The sequence below is a fragment of the Schistocerca piceifrons genome, chromosome 4, assembly GCF_021461385.2.
Source record: "Schistocerca piceifrons isolate TAMUIC-IGC-003096 chromosome 4, iqSchPice1.1, whole genome shotgun sequence".
In the NCBI taxonomy this organism is placed as follows: Eukaryota; Metazoa; Arthropoda; class Insecta; order Orthoptera; family Acrididae; genus Schistocerca; species Schistocerca piceifrons.
Genome location: NC_060141.1, coordinates 115,982,756 through 116,007,477, shown reverse-complemented (window position 1 = coordinate 116,007,477; position 24,722 = coordinate 115,982,756). Strand labels below are relative to the sequence as shown.

Sequence of the window (24,722 nt, the reverse complement as noted above, 5' to 3'; positions counted from 1 at the left end):
CACTCCACACAACGTTTTTCCACTGTTCAATCGTCCAATGTTTAGGCTCCTTATGCCAAGCGAGGCGTTGCTTGGCATTTACCGGCATGATGTGTGGTTTATGAGCAGCCACTCGACCATGAAATCCAAGTTTTCTCACCTCCCGCCTAACTGTCATAATATTTGTAGTGGCTCCTGATGCAGTTTGGAATTCCTGTCTGATGGTCTGGATAGAAGTCTGTCTATTACACATTACGACCCTCTTCAACTGTCGGCGGTCTGTTAGTCAACAGACGAGGTCGGCCTGTACGCTTTTGTGCTGTATGTGTTCCTTTACGTTTCCACTTCACTATCACATTGCAAACAGTGGACCTAGGGATGTTTAGAAGTGTAGAATTGTCACGTACAGACTTAAGACACAAGTGACACCCAATCACCTGACTATATTGGAAGTCTGTGAGTTCCATGGAGCGTCCCATTCTGCTCTCTCGTGATGTCTAATGACTACTGAGGTCGTTGATATGGTGTACCGGGTAGTAGGTGTCAGGATAATGCACTTAATATGAAAACGTATGTTTTTGGGGGTGTTCGGATAGTTTTGATCGCATAGTGTAGATGTGTCTTGGGGGCAGTGTCCGTGAGTCATTGTGTTTTGTGAGCGGCAACATAGTTGCGGGGCGTGAGCACTGAATTATTTTAATTTCCCAACTCTGTACTTAGTGAATTTCGTGGCGGGTCGTTTGTAGTAACTTGTGATATTTTTTGTGTTTGCGTGTACGGAATTATTCTAAGTGCCCAGTCTGTGCTTAGAGAGCTCCGTGGTGTGTCGATTGCGATTAGGACAAGGTAGTGGGGACTTTATCAATTTTAGGCTGTTGCAACCAGCTGCAAGTTGGACTTGGAGTAATTTTAGTGGAAAGCCAGTTTGGAACTTGTAGTTTGAAAAGTACTGTGGAACTTAAACGATTTTCTTGAGAAAAGCTCATGGGATTTATCGTGAATTAGGTAATGATCTCCACAGGTATCTAAACCCTCAATCGGACTACGAATTATATGTCATTTTTTCGTGTTTATGGGAGAAGCAATGAACTTCAGTTACAAACAATTTTAATGCAGTGTATGCCTGATTTCTAGTATAGCAATTTCTGTGTGCATTTATTTAAAAAATACTTTTGGGCGCATTACGGCACTTGTGAGATGGCGCCCTTAGACATAAAACGCGGCTACATTATTAAGTATAACTGCATCCTACGCAGTCCCATGGAACTATACTGTGCTGGGTTGTGTTCATTAGTACTTGGCTGCTCCGAGCTGATTTATAGAGGAAAGGTGAACTAACTGACTCTAATTTCTGCAAGGGTTACAAAACATTTATTATCCATCCATCACAGCTTTAGCAAAATTTCATGGTATCGTCGCAGACTATGATGATCAAATGGAACAATAAATCCTCATCAGTCGGGTTTAGTTAAGAAATGAAAGTACAGTTCCGCAGAATCATAAATGCTGACTCAGACATACACAGACATTCCAGTGAAAGAGAAGAGAATGGAGGACTAACATCTGGGATCAATGTATCTCGTGCTGGGAAGGAACAATATTATTTAATGCAGAGGAATAGTTCTAACGAAGACGTAAAGGTGTCCTACAAGCAGTACCGCTAAATTCCTCACGCACTACTCGGAAAATTTTAAAAATTTCAGGAACAAAATAAAGGAAGTTTGGAATATTTAACATGACACGATTAATCTCTCTAAGGGAAATGATTAGTGACTCCCGTATGACAGCAACTATGAGCAGATGATGTCAGATTAAAATCTTTAGCCAATAAATCAATGAATTGCTCTTGTCAGTAGCTGAAAATATAGGGAGGAAAAATGATCCATCAAAAGAAGTTCTATTCGAAGGTATCCGAAGACATTAGCTTTATCTTATGAAGAAAACGGTTCCTGGACATTTACTATGACCGTGAGTTTGTAATCAGAAAATGTTTAAAGAAAAATTACATGACGTAAATTAATATTCTATAAACCCCAAGAACCCGTTTTACTCCTGGAAACTTCAAAAGCAAACCTCTATATGAGAAGGTTCCCAATCCTGTTAACATTCTGACAATAAAATCCTTTGATAGGGGAAAACAGTAAAACACTCTTTAGCTAATTTGATAAATAATGACACAGTATATTGTAATTTTGCTGACCAGTAACAGTTACACCCAGATAAATTTGCATCTAAACGTGAATGAATGGAAATATGACGTTAAGTGGCGTTTAAACAAAGATCACGTACTTTGATAGCTGTCAAATTCAATGTTACCTCTAATACATTAACTTGAACCAATGGCGAATAAGCTACTTCTTTGTAATTGGTCGTTGTAAATAACTTCAATGACGAATACCTCAACTTACACGTCTGGCCACATTTCACAGTAAAACACATTAATTCTCCTGCCGAAACTACTGTACATGCACATCAAAGCACACCCTTCCATAGGACACATACAACGCAAGCAACGACTAATACAAATACACTGAAAAGGGAGAACAAATAAATGATTGCAGTAACTACTGTTAGTGGTGGGGTTAACAATCACTGAAGGTGAACAGTCTTTACAATACACGACTTTTGTTTACGGAGAGAAACATTAAGAAATAGTCTATTACAAAGCAAAAAGAAATTAAATTGTTTACATTTGTGAGTTTCGCGAAGAGAGGACTGGGTCAAAATGGTCCTGAGCACTATGGGACTTAGCTGCTGAGGTCATCAGTCCCCTAGAACTTAGAACTACTTAAACCTAACTAACCTAAGGACATCACACACATCCATGTTCGAGGCAGGATTCGAACCTGCGACCGTAGCAGCAGAGCGGTTCCAGACTGAAGCGCCTAGAACCGCTCGGCCACAACGGCCGGCCTTACGTAGCAACACAGTTCACAGTTTGCACATTGGCGGTGAGTATTTTAGCATACGTCATATTTCGTTGTCAAGAAAAATGAGCAATATTAAATTCACAGTTTATGTACTGCAGTTCAGTTCTAAACCGACGACAATTCTGTCTGTTCGTGAGTGGATTCTCACTGCTAGAAGCAACATTCTGCAAAAACCAACAGCGTTTGCGTAATACAACGTCCGTTTAGAATATCCATCATAAGGGCAAATTTCAAACCGGTCCCACACACGAAAGTCCGGTATTAATATAGCGTAAAACGCTCACCAATACTACACTCAGTACTTGCTCCGTACCGCCACGGTCATGCACCATCTGCGACTGACTGCCACACTGACCTACCCGACAACTATCAATACCTCTCTCACTGCACAGTTCTTACAACACTTCTGCCTATTGTATTCCATTTCTCACAATAAATTTAATAAAACTAATTGAAAGGTAATCAGAAAAAATCTAAGTCTTTACATAAGGAACTCGTATAGAAAAGAGCAAAGTAAACATAGTCACACCTTATATTCTACTCTATATAACCAACTGAAAAATATTCTACGTTATCATAAATATATCTATGAAGTACAAGGTAGTAAAAGAAATAAAAAAATTTATCTCGTTATTAGTCATGACAACACAACCTAAGCATTTGAAATGAGTCACTGGCAACAGGTGAAAATTTGTGCCGGACAAGCCCGCCGGAGGTTCGAGTCCTCGCGCGGCCACGGGTGTATGTGTTGTTCTTAGCATAAGTTAGAGTTAGTAGTGTGTAAGTCTAGGGACCGATGACCTCAGCGGTTTGCTCCCTTAGGAATTCACACACACTTGAACATTCGAACGGGCTATACGAGCTGAGCCGAATAAACACAAACGGATGAACGTCAATCGCTGTTCGCTTATGTGGTCGATTTGGTGTGCGAATGATAAGCGTTGTTATAATTACTAGCTAAATCCATAGATTCAGACTACCAGAGCTGCAGTAAGTGACTAACAGGAATAACAGGTAAGAGAGATCACATATTGTCGTAGATTCAGGGCTGGGACCAGAACTCGAACCCAGATCTCCCACTTAACGCGAGTGGTTACCTTAATCGACTCGGCCATCCGAGCACGCTTCCCGTCTGACACAGATTCCCAGCCTGTTGCTCACTACTAGCGTAGTGTCATCTAACCATAAACTCCTCACTCGCACCATTCTACCTTCCGGCATGAAGAATGACGCACCCTGAAGTATATCCAGTTGCTGTTGTACCTACTGGCATTCTCTGAAGACACGACCCTGTAGTTGATTGGCGTGGCGTAGATCAATTCCTTCAAGTGCCCCCATAATCAAATGTCTAGGGGATTGAGGTCTGGGGAGCGAGCAGAGCAAGGTGTCCACACCCCACCCCACCCCCCACCCACTGACCAATCCAGTGGTCCTGAAATGTTTGCGTCCGATGTTTAAGCACATAGTGACGAAAATGTGCTGGTGCACCGTCACGCTTGACCCACATTTGTATTCGTAAAAGAGCATTTTACGTACCCAGGGTTGGCAGTACTGTATGTACAATCAGTCACGCAAATACGACGAAAACAACCGTAACCTACAACACGATTCGAACCATCCAACTGTCCGCAGACCACCTAATGTTACACATCACAATACCCTGTCGACACATTTGGCGGAGGTCCAATAAACATGTGTTTATCGTGGAATGTATGTTCAGGTTCCTTGTTTATTGGACTTATTTTTCTTGCTTCGATGAGTACTAACACTTCTCAAAGTATTTGACACTTTTTTGAACACTCTGTGTGTGTGTGTGTGTGTGTGTGTGTGTGTGTGTGTGTGTGTGGCGTCTGTTCTTCCCGACATATCCAAAGGCCAGTAGAAAGTTTTCATTAGTGAAAATGAAATCTTTCTAACAATTAAAGCCATGGATGTCATAGCAAAGGACAAAATTGCCAAAGACACAGTAGAAAACGAACTACAAGGAGGAATGTAGGCTGTATCTGAATCAGGACAGAGAATACTCCAAAAATGCGGTTCAAGTATTCACTAAACCGTGATCTTGAGTTTGTAGAGGCGGATTTTAACAACTCAATATTCCCCCCCCCCCCCCCAATCAATGCTTCTTCTGCAGCCTTTGCATCAAGATTAGATTGAAATAAAATTTGTGAAGAGGAAAATCCTTAAAGAGATAAAGCACTATATAGCTCTATTTCATTGTTGAGTTCTGTAACAATATATCCTATTCCCAGACAGCAGTAAGAAGAGGAAGTGGAGAGTGAAGAGGACATAGTCAAAGAATGGAATGAAAAAGACTGAGAAATGCGCAACACAGTGGTACAGCGTCACGAGTGTTGCCCTTGGAAGGGCGTTCTTCAAGCCATATCACAGAATGAAGAGATTCTGATACTGTAGACACTAACTGTGAGGGGACTACAGAATGTGACTATGAATAATCTCTCGTACATGCGGAAGAACCACACCAATATATTTTTGTCTTCATTGCTGTTTACCTATTGATTTTCATCTTGTTATATTAATTTTGATGTAATTTTCCACATATCCTTGTTTTACAAGAAGCACGTGTATCATGTAAAGAAAATATTTTTTCACTTGTATCGGTTTCACTCTAAAAAGATTTAAGACGCAAGTAGTATCGCATATACAAAGCATTAAAGGGCAGTGCATTGACGAAGTTGTCATTTCCACTGGGACTTTGAGCGCGGAGGGCAGTTGGAGCTAAGCGCAAGGAGCATTCCATTTCGGAAATCGATAAGGACTTCAATATTTCGAGATCCACAGTGTCAATAATGTGCCAAGAATACCAAATTTCAGGCATTACCTCTCACCACGGACAACGCAGTGGCTGACGGCCTTCACTTAACGACCAAGAACAGAGACGTTCGTGTAGGTTGGGCGTTGGATCCAGGTTGTCAACAAGGCACTGTGCAAGCTGATGACGGTTCTGTAACGGTATGGACTGTGTTTACATACAATGGACTGGGTCCTCTAGTCCAAGTTAATCGATCATTGACAGAAAATGGATGTTGTTGTTGTGGCCTTCAGTCCGGAGACTGGTTTGATGCAGCTCTCCATGCTACTCTATCCTGTGCAAGCTTCTTCATCTCCCAGTACCTACTGCAACCTACATCCTTCTGAATCTGCTTAGTGTATTCATCTCTTGGTCTCCCTCTACTGCGGGCCGGGATGCCCGAGCGGTTCTAGGCGCTACAGTGAGCAACCGCGCGACCGCTACGGTCGCAGGTTCGAATCCTGCCTCGGGCATTGGATGTTTGTGATGTCCTTAGGTTAGTTAGGTTTAAGTAGTCTAAGTTCCTAGGGGACTGATGACCTCAGCAGTTAAGTCCCATAGTGCGCAGAGCCATTTGATTTTTTTTCTCCCTCTACAATTTTTACCCTCCATGCTGCCCTCCAATACTAAATTTGTGATCCCTTGATGCACCAGAACATGTCCTACCAACCGTCAAGTCAACTTGTGCCACAAACTCCTCTTCTTCCCAATTTTATTCAATAACTCCTCATTAGTTATGTGATCTACCCATCTCATCTTCAGCATTCTTCTGTGGCACCACGTTTCGAAAGCTTCTATTCTCTTCTTGTCCAAAATATTTATCGTCCATGTTTCACTTCCATACATGGCTACACTCCATACAAATACTTTTAGAAACGACTTCCTGACACTTAAATCTATACTCCATGTTAACAAATTCCTCTTCTTCAGAAGCGCTTTCCTTGCCATTGCCAGTCTACATTTTATATCCTCTCTACTTCGACCATTATCAGTTATTTTGCTCCCCAAATAGCAAAACTCCTTTACTACTTTAAGTGTCTCATTTCCTAATCTAATTCTCTCAGCATCACCCGGCTTAATTCGACTAGATTCCATTATCCTCGTTTTGCTTTTGTTGATGTTCATCTTATATCCTCCTTTCAAGACACTGTCCATTCCATTCAACTGCTCTTCCAAGTCCTTTGCTGTCTCTGACAGAATTACAATGTCATCGGCGAACCTCAAAGTTTTTGTTTCTTCTCCATGGATTTTAATACCCACTCCGAATTTTTCTTTTGTTTCCTTCACTGCTTGCTCAATATACAGATTGAATAACATTGGGAAGAGGCTGTAACCCTGTCTCACTCCCTTCCCAACCACTGCTTCCCTTTCATGTCCCTCGACTCTTACAACTGCCATCTGGTTTCTGTACAAATTGTAAATAGCCGTTCGCTCCCTGTATTGTACCCCTGCCACCTTCAGAATTTGAAAGAGAGAATTCCAGTCAACATTGTCAAAAGCTTTCTCTAAGTCTACAAATGCAAGAAACGTAGGTTTGCCTTTCCTTAACCTGTTTTCTAAGATAAGTCGTAGGGTCAGTATTGCCTCACGTGTTCCAATATTTCTACGGAATCCAAACTGATCTTCGCCGAGGTCGGCTTCTACCAGTTTTTCCATTCGTCTGTAAAGAATTTGCGTTAGTATTTTGCAGCAGTGACTTATTAAACTGATAGTTCGGCAATTTTCACATCTTTCAACACCTGCTTTCTTTGGGAATGGAAGTATCATATTCTTCTTGAAGTCTGAGGGTATTTCGCCTGTCTCATACATCTTGCTCACCAGATGGTAGAGTTTTGTCAGGACTGGCTTTCCCAAGGCTGTCAGTAGTTCTAATGGAATGTTGTCTACTCCTGGGGCCTTGTTTCGACTCAGGTCTTTCAGTGCTCTGTCAAACTCTTCAAACTCTTCACGCAGTATCATATCTCCCATTTCATATTCATCTACATCCTTTTCCATTTCCATAATATTGTCCTCAAGTATATCGCCCTTGTATAGGCCCTCATGAAGTGGTTGGGTTCGGCTATTTGAAGACCATTTGCAGCCTTTCATGGACATTATGTTTTCAAACAACGAGGGAATTTTTGTAGATAACAATGCGCCATGTCACAGGGCCACAGTTGTCCAGAATGTTCTTAAAATGAATCGCGAACAACTCGAGTGAATGATTTGGCCACGATATTAGAAGATAACCCATGACGTCTGTCAAATTCAGTCTCAGTATCGAATAGTAAATAGCACTGTTTCTTCAGGTGTTGTAATTATGCACATCAACGTTCCTTTTGAACTGTTGTGGGTCACTTAAAACCGTGTGAAACAACAGTAGAAGTGCTGAACGTCTCAAAGAGGTGTCTAAAAGAACGTCGTGGGTAACCAACACGTAACATGCGACTTATTTCACTTCCAGTAACAATATTTCACGGAACTGGTATATGACTGTAAAAGAGTCTAATTCTCTGAAAACGAAGTGTACATCGCATTTCCTAGTAACGTATCATGTAGCTAGGCAGACCTTCTGAAGGCCCAAGTGGAGGTACATTGAATGCTAGAAACATGCCCTAACTGCAACAGCCAAGTATGTTGGCTTTCTCCTTGCAATGATGGAGTACAACCATAAAATGAGATACGATATAACCAGTACCGTGGTACAGTTCCAAGTTTATAGGCAGAATTTATAATGAATCAATCGATATAAGGATTTCAGTAAACGTAATACAAAGAGCTCCAACTTAAGTGAGAATTAGTATCCGAACTCAGTTTACGCAAATCTATCTGAAACACAAAACAAACAACGAAATATAGTACAGACGCTAGAAAATAAGTACATGTTCTTAAGTACCCCCAAAGTTTCAGAATGTGATTTTGCGAAAACTAGAAAGCACACGAAAAAGAGACAGATGTCAGTGGATGGAGCATCTCTCCAAGATCTCACATTATATGTGCTCAACTGGGCACCGTTTCTGAAGTGTCAAACGTCAATATGATGATGTGCACCAATATAATGACATAGACATTAAGATGTGAATAGACATTTCCCTTATCTGCATTATTGTCTTTACTGTGCTATTTCTTCTGCTTGTGGGTTTGTTATGTTTAAATATAAATTATTGCATTTGCTGCTGCTGTTTACCAGGCATGGTGCTACTGAATTTCACTTTGTATTACTCTGTTAAGCCAGTTTTGCTACTGATTTATTTTTCTTGTTGCTCCACATTGGCTCATGTTAGTTGTAATGTTGCCTTTGCTCTGCTAATTTAGATTTACTGCTGCTTGCTTTGCCAATTTGCATTTTTTTGTCATTGCTGTTTGTGTTAATTGTTTTGTGCTGCTGCATTGCCTTGTCCCTTCGTTTATGCATCTGAGCTCTGAACTCAGTAAATTTAAGTTAGCTTAAGATGGGGTAGGCTGTATAAGAGAACGAGTTGTGATGAACTGGAAGAAATGCATTGAGAAGCTATAAGAAAATGGTTTGGCCAAAAAGTTGTGTACAGTGGAGAATAATTATTTTGAAAGAGGATATGAACAAAAAAGTAGGGTTTAGGGACACCAGGTTTAGGTAGGATTTTCTTGGAAGTAAATGATGAGGTAAGATAATGGAAAATAAATAATGAGGTAAGAAATATGTGAACATGTAAATACAGAAAGCATGCTTGGATAGGATTTTTTTGTGGGAACAAATGTAGAAATAAGAGGAACGATCTATGGAATGAAGTTTTAGGTTGGACTGTGGTACCAAATGTTACACTGTCCTTTCCTTTTGTGTCATTCCTCTATGTGTTTGTGTACCATTGTATATTTGTGTTCTACCTCTCTCTGTGTACTGTTTCATAGAATTTTTTTCTCTTCTAATACTAAGATACATTCACTATGATGAGGAATACTGTTATCCTCAAATATAATTTGCATTAATAATATGTTACTTACTTTGTAAAGATGTTTAGACATTATTTATTCTGTTCTGCTTTAATGCTCATGTGTGAAATTGTTTAGAAAAGTATTCTCATTATTTTATTTATTTACTTGTCTCATAATTCCTGAAAAACTTATGTACATGTTTATTTCTATTCTTTTGTAAAGCATGTATTACTACAAATGTTATCTGTATTATTATGATTTTTAATGCTGTATTTTGTACCTTTTTAATTGTATTCTTATGTTGTAAATTTATAATTGTATAAGTGCCAGTTCTTCAAATTAAGTTTCATTTCACTGCACACGTTTCTGTTGGTCATAGTATATGAGTAATATGTGAGAATTTGGGACTGTTAATGTTTGCACGAATGTTAATAATTCAGCAAGGGACTTGTTAACAGCATTGCTGGTTCTAAGGACAATTCCAAAAACTTTGTGAGTGCACAAGTGGTGGTTTATGGACTTGCTGTATTGTCCGCAAGACTCTTCGATGGTGATTGTGCACCTGCACAGTCGCAACAGATGGCTGCTGGCCGTCTCTACAAGGACTGCAGCGGGTCTTCACCTTTGATAGCCTACCAATAACATACTCTCTACCAGGACTACAGTGTGTCTGCTCTGTGATGACCTGCCTACCAATGTTCTTCAAAACTTCGACTGACTCTGTTGTGGATTTGCTCTGTTGTGGCCCGTTACCTGTCTGCATGTCAAGAGACAGCACTGTCTTTCCGTTGGGAGGACAACACTACTTCTTTAAGACTGCATGGAAATCCACTACTTCTGTGTGCAATTTCTTTTATTGCTCAGACTTTGAGGAAAAAACAGAACTGTAATTACTATTATGATGAATGATCAGGACTGTCTTTATGAGAACAATTTTTGCTTTTGACCAACATTGCATCAATAAGTGTGTGCATTTGATATCTTTGTTATTGTAATTATGAAAAATTTTATCAGATCATTATTGGCCACTGCCCAAAACAATTTGTAAAATTTTTTTTGGGGTGCTTGGGGGCTATGTAAGTAGGCTGTTTAGGTTTTCCTGTTGGTAACGCCACGTAGCACTCTGTATGAAAATCACTGACTGTGCTGTGTGCAGTCTGTGGCTGGTTAGCATTGCTGGTATATTCGCAATTGTAGTGTTGGGCAGTTGGATGTGAACAGCGCGTAGCGTTGCGCAGTTGGAGGTGAGCCGCCAGCAGCGGTGGATGTGGGAAGAGAGATGGCAGAATTTTGAGAGCGGACAATCTGGACGTGTTTCCGTCAGAAAGAGTAAATTTGTAATACTGGATATCATGAACTGATATATATATTACGAGTTTTGAACATTATTAAGGTAAATACGTTGTTTGTTCTCTATCACAATCTTTCATTTGCTGACTATGCCTATCAGTAGTTAGTGCCTTCAGTAGTTAGAATCTTTTATTTAGCTGGCAGTAGTGGCACTCGCTGCATTGCAGTAGTTGGAGTAACGAAGATTTTTTTGGGGTAAGTGATTCATGAAAGGTATAGGTTATTGTTAGTCAGCGCCATTCTTTTGTAGGGATTTTTGAAAGTCAGATTGCGTTGCGCTAAAAATATTGTGTGTAAGTTTAGTGTTGATCAGAATAAGTAAAGAGAGTAATGGCTGAGTACGTTCAGTTTTGCTCAGCTGTTTGAAAATCAAATAACGTAGAGGTTTATCTGCACAGTAATTCATTAATTTTTCAAAGGGGATGTTTCAATTGCAGTTTTTAAGATTACACTTTATCTTAAATGTATTGGAGTGGAAGGGTCTTACTTAAATGCTGAACATGAACGTACTTGACTGAGTATTGATCATGCAATCTTCGAAAAAATGTTCCAAGTCTCAACAACCAAGATGAAAACTGTAGCAGCTCATTAAACAGAATGTTTTCGATCAACTGAAAATACCAGTTACTGTAACCAGTCGCTTTTGTTATACTGTGCACTACTGTTTCAGAGGAATATACATCCATCATCAGGAGGAGTTATGTCAATTTGTATTATATTCCTCCTCACCTTTAAATTGGTGAGGAAGTTTGTGTACCTCAATTGTCCACAGAACTACACTGGCGGGAGCTATGCTCCTGGTAGGGTCACCTACGTGAGAGACCAGGCAGAGTGTAGTCCCCCTAAGGGGCCCTCTTCTTCAGAGCATGTGGGCGGCAACCACGTGGTCCTTAGCTAAGTCTGATACTGCTTCCACTTACTTGTGCCAGACTTCTTCTGTTTCCTTTTTTATCGGCCTCCATTGGCCATGTCTACTTTTTTTCATCCGAGATGGTATTACGTTACGAGGCCAAAGAATGTTTTTCATTTCCCTCTTTATCCTCTATTTCCCCAGGTTTTACTGGAAAAGACTAAAGTAGGGAGCTGAAGGGAACTCCGAAAATATCCCGAGAAGAGGACGCCCTTAAGCTAAGTAATGCACTATCTAAGAGCAGGAGGCATCGGTAGAAATCTCCCTGGCCCTCCACGTTACTGATTGTGCGTCTAGCTTGGTGTCCCGTCCACATAAAAAGAATTTCACTCATAAACCTCAAGTAATAAGAAACCCAGACAGGATTAACGGTTACGACTTCGGCAAGATTTGGAATAGCAAACATACCCAATTCAGCAGCCTAGAACTACACGAGAAAAGCTGAGTTACAGAACAAATTACAAAAGAAAACCATAAATCTAGCAGCTTTAAATGAAACAAAAAAGCAATTACTAGGAACAGTAGATCTACAAGAATATACAGCGGAGGGGAACAAAATATAAGTAAACAGGGAGGACTTACCATAATATTAGACCTGAAATGGAAAAATAGAAAACAGCTGACACCTTATGTAAAGAGAGATATGTCAGTTGGTTGCAAAATACCTAGAGGGAATATGACGTTAGCAGGGATTTATACTCGAGAAGAAGGCAGGAAAGAAGACATGGAGAAATTCTACGGGAAATTACAATCTGTCATCAAAGATATTAATAAAACGGATTTACTATTCCTCTGTTGAGACTGCAGTGCCCGAGATCGAAACATCCCTATCAATCACATTGTACGGAAGTTCAGATAACCAGAATTAACAGTAACGGTGAGACTATGCAAGAATGTTGCACTTACGAGGCCTTGAAGGTAACTAATACATTCCGTAGGAAAACGGATATTCATAAGTACAGCTGGAGTAACAGAGATTCTAGGTTAGTCGTAGACTATGTGGCAGCTAATAGAAAAGGAGCATCCCAAATGAATGATGTAGCAGTGTATAGAGTATGTGCTGTGTAGAGCTTCATTAATCTGTTGATGATCATAATACTTCTAAGAACTAGATGGGCAAAAACTAAGAAATTAATTAGTACTAGAATAGAAAATGAAGAAAATTATAGAATTACACTGATGAAAGAAAAATCAATGGCAGCTCTCTATCAGCAAAGATTAAACAGATATTGGGCAGAAAATGAAACAAAGTAGGCTATTAATTAAGAATGGCAGCGGATAAAGAACGGTATGAAAAGAGCAGAGGATGATATACTGGTCAAACAAACAACCTGGAAAAGAAAGAAATGTTTGAGACTATGGAATAACAAAGTAGAAAAGGTCCTCGGAGATAAGCAAAATCTAAAAGCAGAGCAATCTAGATAATGTTATATAGCGGCTAGAGGGATCTAACAAGAAGAGCACGTAGAGACAGCTGGGAAAAATTCATGAGTGATGATGATATTTATACTTTGCGTATAAATAATTAAAGAATTTAAATAAACCAGAAAGAGACAGCCCACGAATAGACGTGGTAACACATGCAGAATGGATTGAACATAATAAAAGTATTTGGTTTAACACTGAGGCAGACACTTGTACTAATCCTGAAAATAGGAGCGGAGTATTAGTAAAAAATATTGACATACTGCCTGAGAGAGGCAGTAATAAGAAACCAAACGAATAAAAAAATCACCAGAATCAGGGGGCCTAAATGTAGAACTCATAAAAAACAGAAGACTTACGCAAACTCCGCCTTTCTCATCTTTTAAACACATGCTGACTTACAATGAGGACCCTGATAGATGATTAACAGCAACTGTTTCTTATACAATTAAGGAATGGGGAGAAATGAACCTAGAAACTACCTAGGTATAAGTATATTAAATTTAACATATAAATTATACACTGGTTTATTAAATAACCGATTAAAGCCGATAGCAGACTCACTTTTGCAAGAAGAACAGAATGGTTTTCGAAACGGCAGAGCCTGTGTTGACGATATACACTCCTGGAAATGGAAAAAAGAACACATTGACACCGGTGTGTCAGACCCACCATACTTGCTCCGGACACTGCGAGAGGGCTGTACAAGCAATGATCACACGCACGGCACAGCGGACACAGCAGGAACCGCGGTGTTGGCCGTCGAATGGCGCTAGCTGCGCAGCATTTGTGCACCGCCGCCGTCAGTGTCAGCCAGTTTGCCGTGGCATACGGAGCTCCATCGCAGTCTTTAACACTGGTAGCATGCCGCGACAGCGTGGACGTGAACCGTATGTGCAGTTGACGGACTTTGAGCGAGGGCGTATAGTGGGCATGCGGGAGGCCGGGTGGACGTACCGCCGAATTGCTCAACACGTGGGGCGTGAGGTCTCCACAGTACATCGATGTTGTCGCCAGTGGTCGGCGGAAGGTGCACGTGCCCGTCGACCTGGGACCGGACCGCAGCGACGCACGGATGCACGCCAAGACCGTAGGATCCTACGCAGTGCCGTAGGGGACCGCACCGCCACTTCCCAGCAAATTAGGGACACTGTTGCTCCTGGGGTATCGGCGAGGACCATTCGCAACCGTCTCCATGAAGCTGGGCTACGGTCCCGCACACCGTTAGGCCGTCTTCCGCTCACGCCCCAACATCGTGCAGCCCGCCTCCACTGGTGTCGCGACAGGCGTGAATGGAGGGACGAATGGAGACGTGTCGTCTTCAGCGATGAGAGTCACTTCTGCCTTGGTGCCAATGATGGTCGTATGCATGTTTGGCGCCGTGCAGGTGAGCGCCACAATCAGGACTGCATACGACCGAGGCACACAGGGCCAACACCCGGCATCATGGTGTGGGGAGCGATCTCCTACACTGGCCGCACACCACTGGTGATCGTCGAGGGGACACTGAATAGTGCACGGTACATCCAAACCGTCATCGAACCCATCGTTCTACCATTCCTAGACCGGCAAGGGAACTTGCTGTTCCAACAGGACAATGCACGTCCGCATGTATCCCGTGCCACCCAACGTGCTCTAGAAGGTGTATGTCAACTACCCTGGCCAGCAAGATCTCCGGATCTGTCCCCCATTGAGCATGTTTGGGACTGGATGAAGCGTCGTCTCACGCGGTCTGCACGTCCAGCACGAACGCTGGTCCAACTGAGGCGCCAGGTGGAAATGGCATGGTAAGCCGTTCCACAGGACTACATCCAGCATCTCTACGATCGTCTCCATGGGAGAATAGCAGCCTGCATTGCTGCGAAAGGTGGATATACACTGTACTAGTGCCGACATTGTGCATGCTCTGTTGCCTGTCTCTATGTGCCTGTGGTTCTGTCAGTGTGATCATGTGATGTATCTGACCCCGGGAATGTGTCAATGAAGTTTCCCCTTCCTGTGACAATGAATTCACGGTGTTCTTATTTCAATTTTCAGGAGTGTATTTACTATGAATTAGCTAATAGAGAAAATAATAGAATACAATTTGCTCTTTTATAAGGCGTTTGAAGACTTAGAGAAGGCCTTCGATGAGGTAGACACGCACGAAGTGTGGAATATAATAGCTAAATGGGGCTGTCCTCAGCACATAATAATGTGGGTAAAAAATTCATGAGCCATGTGCTCCTCGCGTTCGTGCCATTCATAACTTGATGTCGTGTAATAGCGGTAGTGGTGTATCGATTCCTTCTTGTGTTAATGGTGCCACTGAGTTGCTAGTATTATTTGTCTGCGAGTGGCAGCAGCAGCGGTTATCGATAGCCAGTACTGTGGTACTATCTATGGTGCCACGGCTAGTATTCCGGGTCATCGTGTGTGCCAAGCAGTTCAACTTCAGACGGAGCAGCAAGGAGGTCCGCAGCGCGGGGCCAGGCTGGGAGCGCTGGCGGCGTGCAGGCACTGTCGGACCGAGGGCTTGTAGCCGATGACTGAACCCAGGACGTTTGAAGTTGAGTGAACCGTGTCCAGTACTGAAACCTCCACTGTTTCAGATCTCGCTGTTGTTTGCGTGTTGCTGCTCCCAGGGTCGATGAGACCAACAGCAACAAGCAGAGTCTGTCAGGTTGGCGGAAGCTATTAGCCGCCTTCTACTCCTTGATGTTAGTTTGGATTTAGCATTATTCTTATTAGTGAAGTGCAACCAGCGGTATTTTCTGCCTTGTGGCCGCTGACGCCGCAGTTACCTGCCCTGGAAGTTAGCGTACTTTTCCGGCAGTGTACCTTTCCTCGTCGTGTTGATGCTGTCCGAGTCGGTGTGTTGTTCGACACCCTCTTGAATTGTACTGTGCATATGTTTTTGGGAAGACTACCTTGGTTCTAGTGTTTCCTTCGGCCTTGGGTGTGTTTCTGAAGATGTGGTGCTGTCCGTCTCTTTGCCCTTGCCTAAAAATATTTAATTGTTGTACCGATGATCGGACGTTAGGCGGTCGGCGCTTAAGCTACCCCTAGTGTGAGTTGCCATCCTGTTCCATGAGTACAACTCTTGGCTGCCTGTCTCACCGCTTACACTGCTGTCGTTACCTTCCTCAGGTCGATCCAGGGAGCACTGTCTGTGAATCACTCCACCTTATTGGACAAGTTGTCTTAGTTGTTTAAAATTTACCTTAATGTTTCGACATGTTATTGCCTTCCCCACTTGTAATTCTGGCCTCCAGCCATTAATTGTTTGTAACACCGTTTGTGGCCTTCAGCCAACAAATTATTTTCAATTTTCTCTTAATAAGGCCTGCAGCTGTCAGTATAGTCTGTTACAGTTCGTTAAGACTGTTTTATAAAGGTTTTGTATTTTAACATGCAACTGCCTCCCTTATTTGTAATTCAGGCCTTCAGCCGTTGAGTATTCTGAAAATTGCTTGTGGCCTTCAGCTCCCAATAATTTTGAATCCTTTCTTAATCAGACCTTCAGTCGTTAATTGTTTGTAACATTGCTTGTGGCCTTCAGCGGCAAATAGTTTTCAATCCTGTTTTACTGAGGCCCTCAGTCGTCACTATAGCTTGTTACCAGTTATTAAGATGATTAGAAAGGGTTTTAGTATTTTTTAAAGTGCAATTGTCCACCTTATTTGTAATTTAGGCCTTCAGCCCTTGTGTATTCTGAAATTGCTTGTGGCCTTCAGTCCACAAATAATTTTCAACCTTCTTAACCAGGCCTTCAGCCATTGATTGTGTGTAACATTGTTTGTGACCTTCAGCTGACCAACAATTTGCAATTTTTTCTCCATAGGGCCTTCAGCCATTACTATAGCTTGTTACCGTTTTGATTGCTAAGAAGAAAATATCTTAGTATTTGTTAATGTGTAACTGCCTTCCTCACTTGTAATTCAGGCCTTCAGACGTTGTGTATTCTGAAACTGCTGCTGGCCTTCAGCTGTTAATTGTTTGTAACATTGTTTGTGGCCTTCAGCCGACAATAACTTCGTAAAATATTTAAAAATGATTGTATATGTTTTCTGTGCAACCAAAGGTAACTCATTAGGCCCTGTCCACACCTTTCCTGCTTTCCCTAAGTTCCATGTCTCAGTTTATATAATGGTAGCTTCCGGCCGCGGTGGCCGTGCGGTTCTGGCGCTGCAGTCCGGAACCGCGGGACTGCTACCGTCGCAGGTTCGAATCCTGCCTCGGGCATGGGTGTGTGTGATGTCCTTAGGTTAGTTAGGTTTAAGTAGTTCTAAGTTCTAGGGGACTTATGACCTAAGATGTTGAGTCCCATAATGCTCAGAGCAATTTATAATGGTAACTGTTTCAGACTCAATATACGTAATCACAGTGGGGGGATATATAGTTATAAATCAGGGAGTAAGGCGAGGGTGTGTATTATCATCCACGCTTTTTAAGATTTACATTGACGGTATCCTACGTATGTACAACGATCAGGCAGTATTTGGAACTGAACAAGGAGACCCACTTCAAATGTGCTAGCATATGCTTATGACTTAGTGATTGTGTAAAACAGTGAAGATAATCTTCAAACAGCTATTTATTTACTACACATGATTTGTAAAGAATATTACTTTAAAATTTCTGCCTCAAAACCAGTAACCAAGGCATTTCAGGGCAAACGCCGAATAAGAGCAAAGATTATTTTGGATGACAGAATTACAACATTTAAATTATTTAAGCTGTGATATTTCGTATCATTATGATGGAGCTACAAGGATAAACTAAGAAGAACACCTAAAACAGCACAGTCCAAAACACAGCTTAAGCTACACAAGATGATATTGAGTATATGGCAGTGAATCACGGACATTAAGACAAAAATACCACGGCCGTATACAAGCTGTAGAAATTAAACTCATTAGGGCGCTACTGGAACACACACTCCCTGATAAAATAAGAAACTGGGGTACACGGCCAACAGCTTCGGATGGATGAGCCAACAATAGAACGGCACTCTTTTGCCCTGGAGTCAGGGAACTGGCTCCGAACGCGGATGAACTGCAGAAAGTGGTCAACGGCATAAGGATGAGGAAGCAGACTGCACACTCACCTCATTATAGATTATAGATCCAGAATGGATGCGTCCTAGTAATCACTATGGCTATGCTTGCAGCTAAATTAGCATCCGGAGTAAGCCCGTCAATTGGATCTCCGGAAGGGGCAGTTACAAGCGCAGAAATAGTAAGATTAAAATATCAAAATCAAAATTGGAACATGGGACGTCAGGACGAGGAGCCAGGAAGGAAAGATTCACAGTGCAATAAAGGAGATGACAAGAATGAAAATAGATATATTGGGAATAAGCAAAATGCGATGGCCAGGGCTGGAATCATCAAGATAGATGATCACGGAGTTTACTACTCAGGTACAGATAATGGAATGCATCATCTTGGAGTTAGAATCATACTGAACAAAAGAATCGCAAATTTACAATGTTATCCTAGTCTCAGAAAGTGTTATGTTAGTTCAAATCAAAGTTAGACCAGTTAACTTGAACATTATTCAAGTCTATGCACTTACAGCAGACAAATCAGATTAGGAGGTCGAAAATTTTTACAATAGCATTAACCATATTCTGAACAAGCTAAAAAGAGAAGACCTAAGTATAGTCATGGGTGACTTTAACGCAAAACTTGGATTAGGAAAAACATCAAGGTCCGTTAGACCCTTTGGTCTATGGGATACACACACCCGAGGAGATGACTTTGAAGTATTTGCAGAAACAAATCAACTATTGGTGATGAATACATGGTTTAAACTTCCACCACCGCAAGCTATACACATGGAAATCGCCCTTGGACAAACAGGACAAACTCTGAGGAATCAGACTGATTTCATGCTAGTGAACAAGAGATACAGAAATAGTTGTACAGATGTCAGAACGCATCTGGGAGCAGACACACAACAGATCATATCCACCTCGTAGGAAATTTCAAAATCAGAATGAAACATGTTGTCTCCAAAAGATCAGGAAAACACGACCTGAGAAAGTTGAAAGATGCTACCTTACAGCAGACAGTCAAGACAGCCCTAAACAACAAATGGAGAGACAGTGGGGATGATACAGACGCTACCTTACAGCAGACAGTCAAGACAGCCCAAAACAACAAATAGAGAGACAGTGGGGATGACACCAATGAAAAATTCACACACTTTCAAGAAACGGTATAAGGAGTCAAAGAAGAGTATTTGAGACCGGACGTTAGAAAGAAGAAAAAAGGATGACAAGTGAGATTCTAGACCTCGCGGAAGAACGGAGGAAGCAAACAGGTAATTTGGTGGAATACAACGCGATACAGAATACAATCAGAAAGAAAATCAGAAGCCAAAGAGAAAGAAAAAACTGAATTATGTGCATGAATTGAGCTTTATCAGAGTAGGAATGATGATTTTAATGTGCATCGGAAGGTCAGAGAGGCAACAGGAAAATATCGCAAATCAAACAGTGGGAAGCTAGTAGATTACAGTGGCAACCTCATAATCAACAAGGAAGAAAAAAAGAGGGTGGGAGAAATATCTAGAACAGTTATTCAGAGATGGCCAAAGGAGCCAAAACCAGAGATATTAGGCACAGAGGGACTAGATATCCTAGTAAGTGAAATGGAAGCGGCCATACATCAAATGGAGGAAGGGAAAGCAGCTGGGCCAGATGGCATACGAGAAGAATTCCTCAATTCCTCAAACTACTCAATAAAGAAAAAGCAAAAATGATCACAAAAATATTTAACCACATTTACTCATCGGGCAAAATCCCTCAAAATGGCTTACATCAGAGTTCATTACTCTACCTAAGAAACCGAATGCCAAATTATGTGGGGTCTACCGTACCATCAGTTTAATGAACCAACTGCTAAAACTGTTTCTCAAAGTGATCCACAAGCAGATATACAATATTTGTGAAGACCAAATAGCGCCCAACCAGTTCGGGTTTCTACATGCAGTTGGCATAAGAGAAGCAGTATTTAGTTTACAAGCATTGTTCCAAAGATGTAGGGACATCAATTGTGATGTATTTTCTTGCCTCATTGATTATCAGAAGGCATTTGATCGAGTGAAGCATGAACAAATGATAGAAGTACTAAAGGAAACAGGGACTAATAGGAAAGATCTAAGAATAACAGCCAATTTATACTGGAACCAATCTGCAGTCATGAGAATACAAGACCAACCAGAACAAGTGAGAATATGACGTGGCGTCAGGTAGGGCTGTATAATATCACCTATACTCTTTAACTTCTCTTCAGAACATATATTCAAAGAAGCCTTACTTGACGTGGAAGAAGGAATCTCAGTGAATGGGGTTTGCTTAAGGGTTTGCTTAAGGGTTTGCTTAAGCTGACACTTAAGTTGAGTTGTCAGACCCATAAACAGCTGAGTATGCTATGAGCTCAAGACGATATTCTATTACGTGGTACCTTAGTTTGTTACAGGTTAGAAGTATTTTACGTGTTAGTAATATTCTGCTGTTTGCTTTGTCTAAAGAGGAGCTAGTTCTGTGAAGTAGTCGTTCATATTTTATTAGTGTGTTACGCGTTGTGCCTTTTCATGTTAATTGTTTTTTTTAAGAAGTTACAAATGACTCTGTGCATGTTGCAGGTAGCTGAAACTGACCTGTTCACGGGTGTCGCGTCCTGACGGGGTTGATAGTAGCCCGTTTTGCTACGGCACATCCGGCTTTCCTTCAGTACATTTGTCTCGCTTATAGCGTTACTACGTCTGTCGAGTGGAATTAGGGCTTACTGTAATCACCTTACATGTTGAAGTTAAGTAATTCCCTTGCCAGGGCGCGAACCTTCGTGGATATAGTCGTATTATCACCTGTAAAGATTGATAGTGTTATCCATTTATTCTCGGCACATGTATACTTATTTATCTTGTTATATTTAATGCCAGTAAAATGTGTTATCGAGGACCGAATAGGGACGTTGTATTCTCCTCTTGTGGAAACAAATTTAAGCGATTTTATTCCTTTTCTTAAGTAGCTTTTAGATGAGTACATTTTACCTCCATGTTTGGTGTGTTTAGGGCTTCCACGTTAATTAAAATTACACTACTGGCCATTAACATTGCTACACCAAGAAGAAACGCAGATGATAAACGGGTATTCATTGGACAAATATATTATACTAGAACTGACATGTGATTACATTTTCACGCAATTTGGGTGCATAGATCCTGAGAAATAAGTACCCATAACAGCCACCTTTGGCCTTACTAACGGCCTTGATACGCCTGGGCATTGAGTTAAACAGAGCATGGTTGGCGTGTACAGGTACAGCTGCCCATGCAGCTTCAACACGATACCACAGTTCATCATGAGTAGTGACTGGCGTATTGTGACGAGCCAATTGCTCGGCCACCATTGACCAGACGTTTTCAATTGGTGAGAGATCTGGAGAATGTGCTGGCCAGAGCAGCAGTCGAACATTTTCTGTACCCAGAAAGGCTCGTACAGGACCCGCAATATGCGGTCGTACATTATCCTGCTGAAATGTAGGGTTTCGCAGGGATCGAATGATGGGTACAGCCACGGGTCGTAACACATCTGAAATGTAACGTCCACTGTTCAAAGTGCCGTCAATGCGAACAAGAGGTGACCGAGACGTGTAACCAATGCCACCTCATACCATCACGCCGGGTGATACGCCAGTATGGCGATGACGAATACAAGCTTCCAATGTGCGTTCACTGCGATGTCGCCAAACATGGATGCGACCATCAAGATGCTGTAAACAGAACCTGGATTCATCCGAAAAAATGACGTTTTGCCATTCGTGCACCCAGGTTCGTCGTTGAGTACACCATCGCAGGCGTTCCTGTCTGTGATGCAGCTTCAAGGGTAACCGCAGCCATGGTCTCCGAGCTGATAGTCCATGCTGCTGCAAACGTCGTCAAACGGTTCGTGCAGATGGTTGTTGTCTTTCAAACGTCCCCATCTGTTGACTGAGGAATCGAGACGTGGCTGCACCATCCGTTACAGCCATGCGGATAAGATACCTGTCATCTCGACTGCTAGTGATACGAGGCCGTTGGGATCCAGCACGGCGTTCCGTATTACCCTCCTGAACCCACCGATTCTATATTCTGCTAACAGTCATAGGATCTCGACCAACGCGAGGAGCAATGTCGCGATGCGATAAACCGCAATCGTGATCAAAGTCGGAAACGTGATGATACGCATTTCTCCTCCTTACACGAGGCATCACAAGAACGTTTCACCAGGCAACACTGGTTAACTGCTGTTTGTGTATGAGAAATCGGTCGGAAACTTTCCTCATGTCAGCATGTTGTAGGTGTCGCCACCGGCGCCAATCTTGTGTGAATGCTCTGAAAAGCTAATCATTTGCATATCACAGCATCTTCTTCCTGTTCGTTAAATTTCGCTTCTGTAGCACGTCAACTTCGTGGTGTAGCAGTTTTAATCGCCAGTAGTGTACAAGAAAGGTAAATTTGCCAAGTGCAGTAACCCTACCAGACTGGATGAAGGTCAAAGAAAATCGGGATCCCCACGGCGGTAGCCACCACTGCTTACCAGGGATGTGGCCAGCGCGTCAGATGGGTCACAGTTTCACCCAGTGTGGGTTGCCCCGTTCTGCTATCTCGGTAGTGACCTGTGGCGCCACGCAACGCCAGAAGGGCGAACATCGAACTCTTCTTCGATACAGTATTCTCGCTGCCCTTCAAGCTGAGCGGGCTGGACGGAGGAAGAGCAGGCAGCGGCGCCGTACTGCCGGCCACGCTCAGTCGGCCACGTGTGTCGCGCCACGCACCAGGAGCGCTGGGCTCCCACTGAGGGCGACCACCCGGCTGTTCTGGACAGCACGGCCTCGGTTGGCTTCCTGCAGGGCTCCTTTCGCTGGTCCTTCTACCTCGCCTGCATACTGCTTGCTTACTTCCGTCTCGCTATGAGCTGCACTTACTCTGACCACCTCGTCCATTGTTTTATCATCAGACGCCATCTTTTCTCTTTTCACGCTGTTGTCGAAAACAGACATTACGCAACAAGCGAGGTGGCGCAGTGCTTAGCACACTGGACTCGCATTCGGGAGGACGACGGTTCATACCCGCGTCCGGCCATCCTGATTTAGGTTTCCTGTGATTTCCCTAAATCGCTTCAGGCAAATACCGGGATGGTTCCTTTGGAAGGGCATGGCCAATTTCCTTCCTCATCCTTCCGTAATCCAATGGGACCGATGATCTCACTGTTTGGTACTTTAAAAAATAAAAATAAAATAAAATAATAATAATAATATAATAATAATAATGATAATGATAATGATTATCATATGATGATGATGATGATGATGATGATAGTTCCCGTGGAGGCCCGGGAAAAGAATAGGCCTCTGGTATGTTCTGCCAGTCGTAAAAGGCGACGAAAAGAACAAACCACTAATAGGGCTAACCCCCCTTTTAATGTGATTACTTGGTTCAGGACAGAACTAAAGAAGCCTCGGACAAGCGCCGTCATGGTCGGGGACGACGCTTGAACCCTATGCCCGCCCACAATGGTAACGACACTGCTATCCACCTGGAAAATGATTCAAATCCAAATAGAGGTGTTTTGCAGGATATGCTTCCTGCAACCACCCTAGAAGGAAAACAAAGACAGAGGATGAGATGGTCAGATGAAGTTAATCGACACCTTATGTTCTGTTATTACCAAGCAACAAACCTAGGAACCAACACAACTGGATACAGATCACAAGTATACACAACATTTATTACCAGCTACCCAGAATTAAAATTTTTAACAGTACAACGACTAGCTGATCAGATCTGTGTAATAATCAAAGATAACAGGATACCCCAGTCAGAATTAAAAAACATCAAACAAGTACAACAAATACTGGAACGAAACAATGTGCAATCAGAAGAAGAAGAAAATTCAGTAATGGACTCAAACATCCCAGAGCAAACAAACAATGAACAACACGCATCAATTAAACAGTCAGAGGAAAACGAAATCTTAAGACAGCCACCAGAACAAGCACAAATAGAACACGAAGTGACACACACGTTAGATATAGAAGAAAAATTTCAGCTGACATACATAGAATACAAAGACACAAATACAGACATTAGACCATTCTTGCATAGACCGCCAAATAACCCACAAGTCGAAACAACAATAAAAACTATCAAAACAATCTTACACAACAAAATAAATGAAAACACAACTATGGAAGAGTTACAACTACTGGTTTATATAGGAGCACTCACTACACTAAATATACACACTAGGCAGAGATCAGAACCAACCAACACACGGAAGAAACCCACAAAACCAGCATGGAAACACAGGCTACAGATCAGAATAGAAAAACTGAGAAAAGACATCAGACAGCTAACACAATTTATAAGAAATGAAATGTCAGAAAAAAAA

At 42.0% G+C, this 24,722-nt stretch overlaps 1 protein-coding gene across 1 annotated transcript in view; it reads right to left on the bottom strand.

Moving 5' to 3' along the window:
* Positions 1 to 23,295, bottom strand: part of LOC124795645 (cytokine receptor-like) — a 150,928-nt gene extending 127,633 nt beyond the window's left edge. Inside the window, exon 1 of the mRNA XM_047259717.1 lies at positions 23,107 to 23,295. Within this exon, the coding sequence (XP_047115673.1) occupies positions 23,107 to 23,295 (189 nt within the window). The remainder of the gene's footprint in view (positions 1 to 23,106) is intronic.
* Positions 23,296 to 24,722: the final 1,427 nt, after the last annotated feature.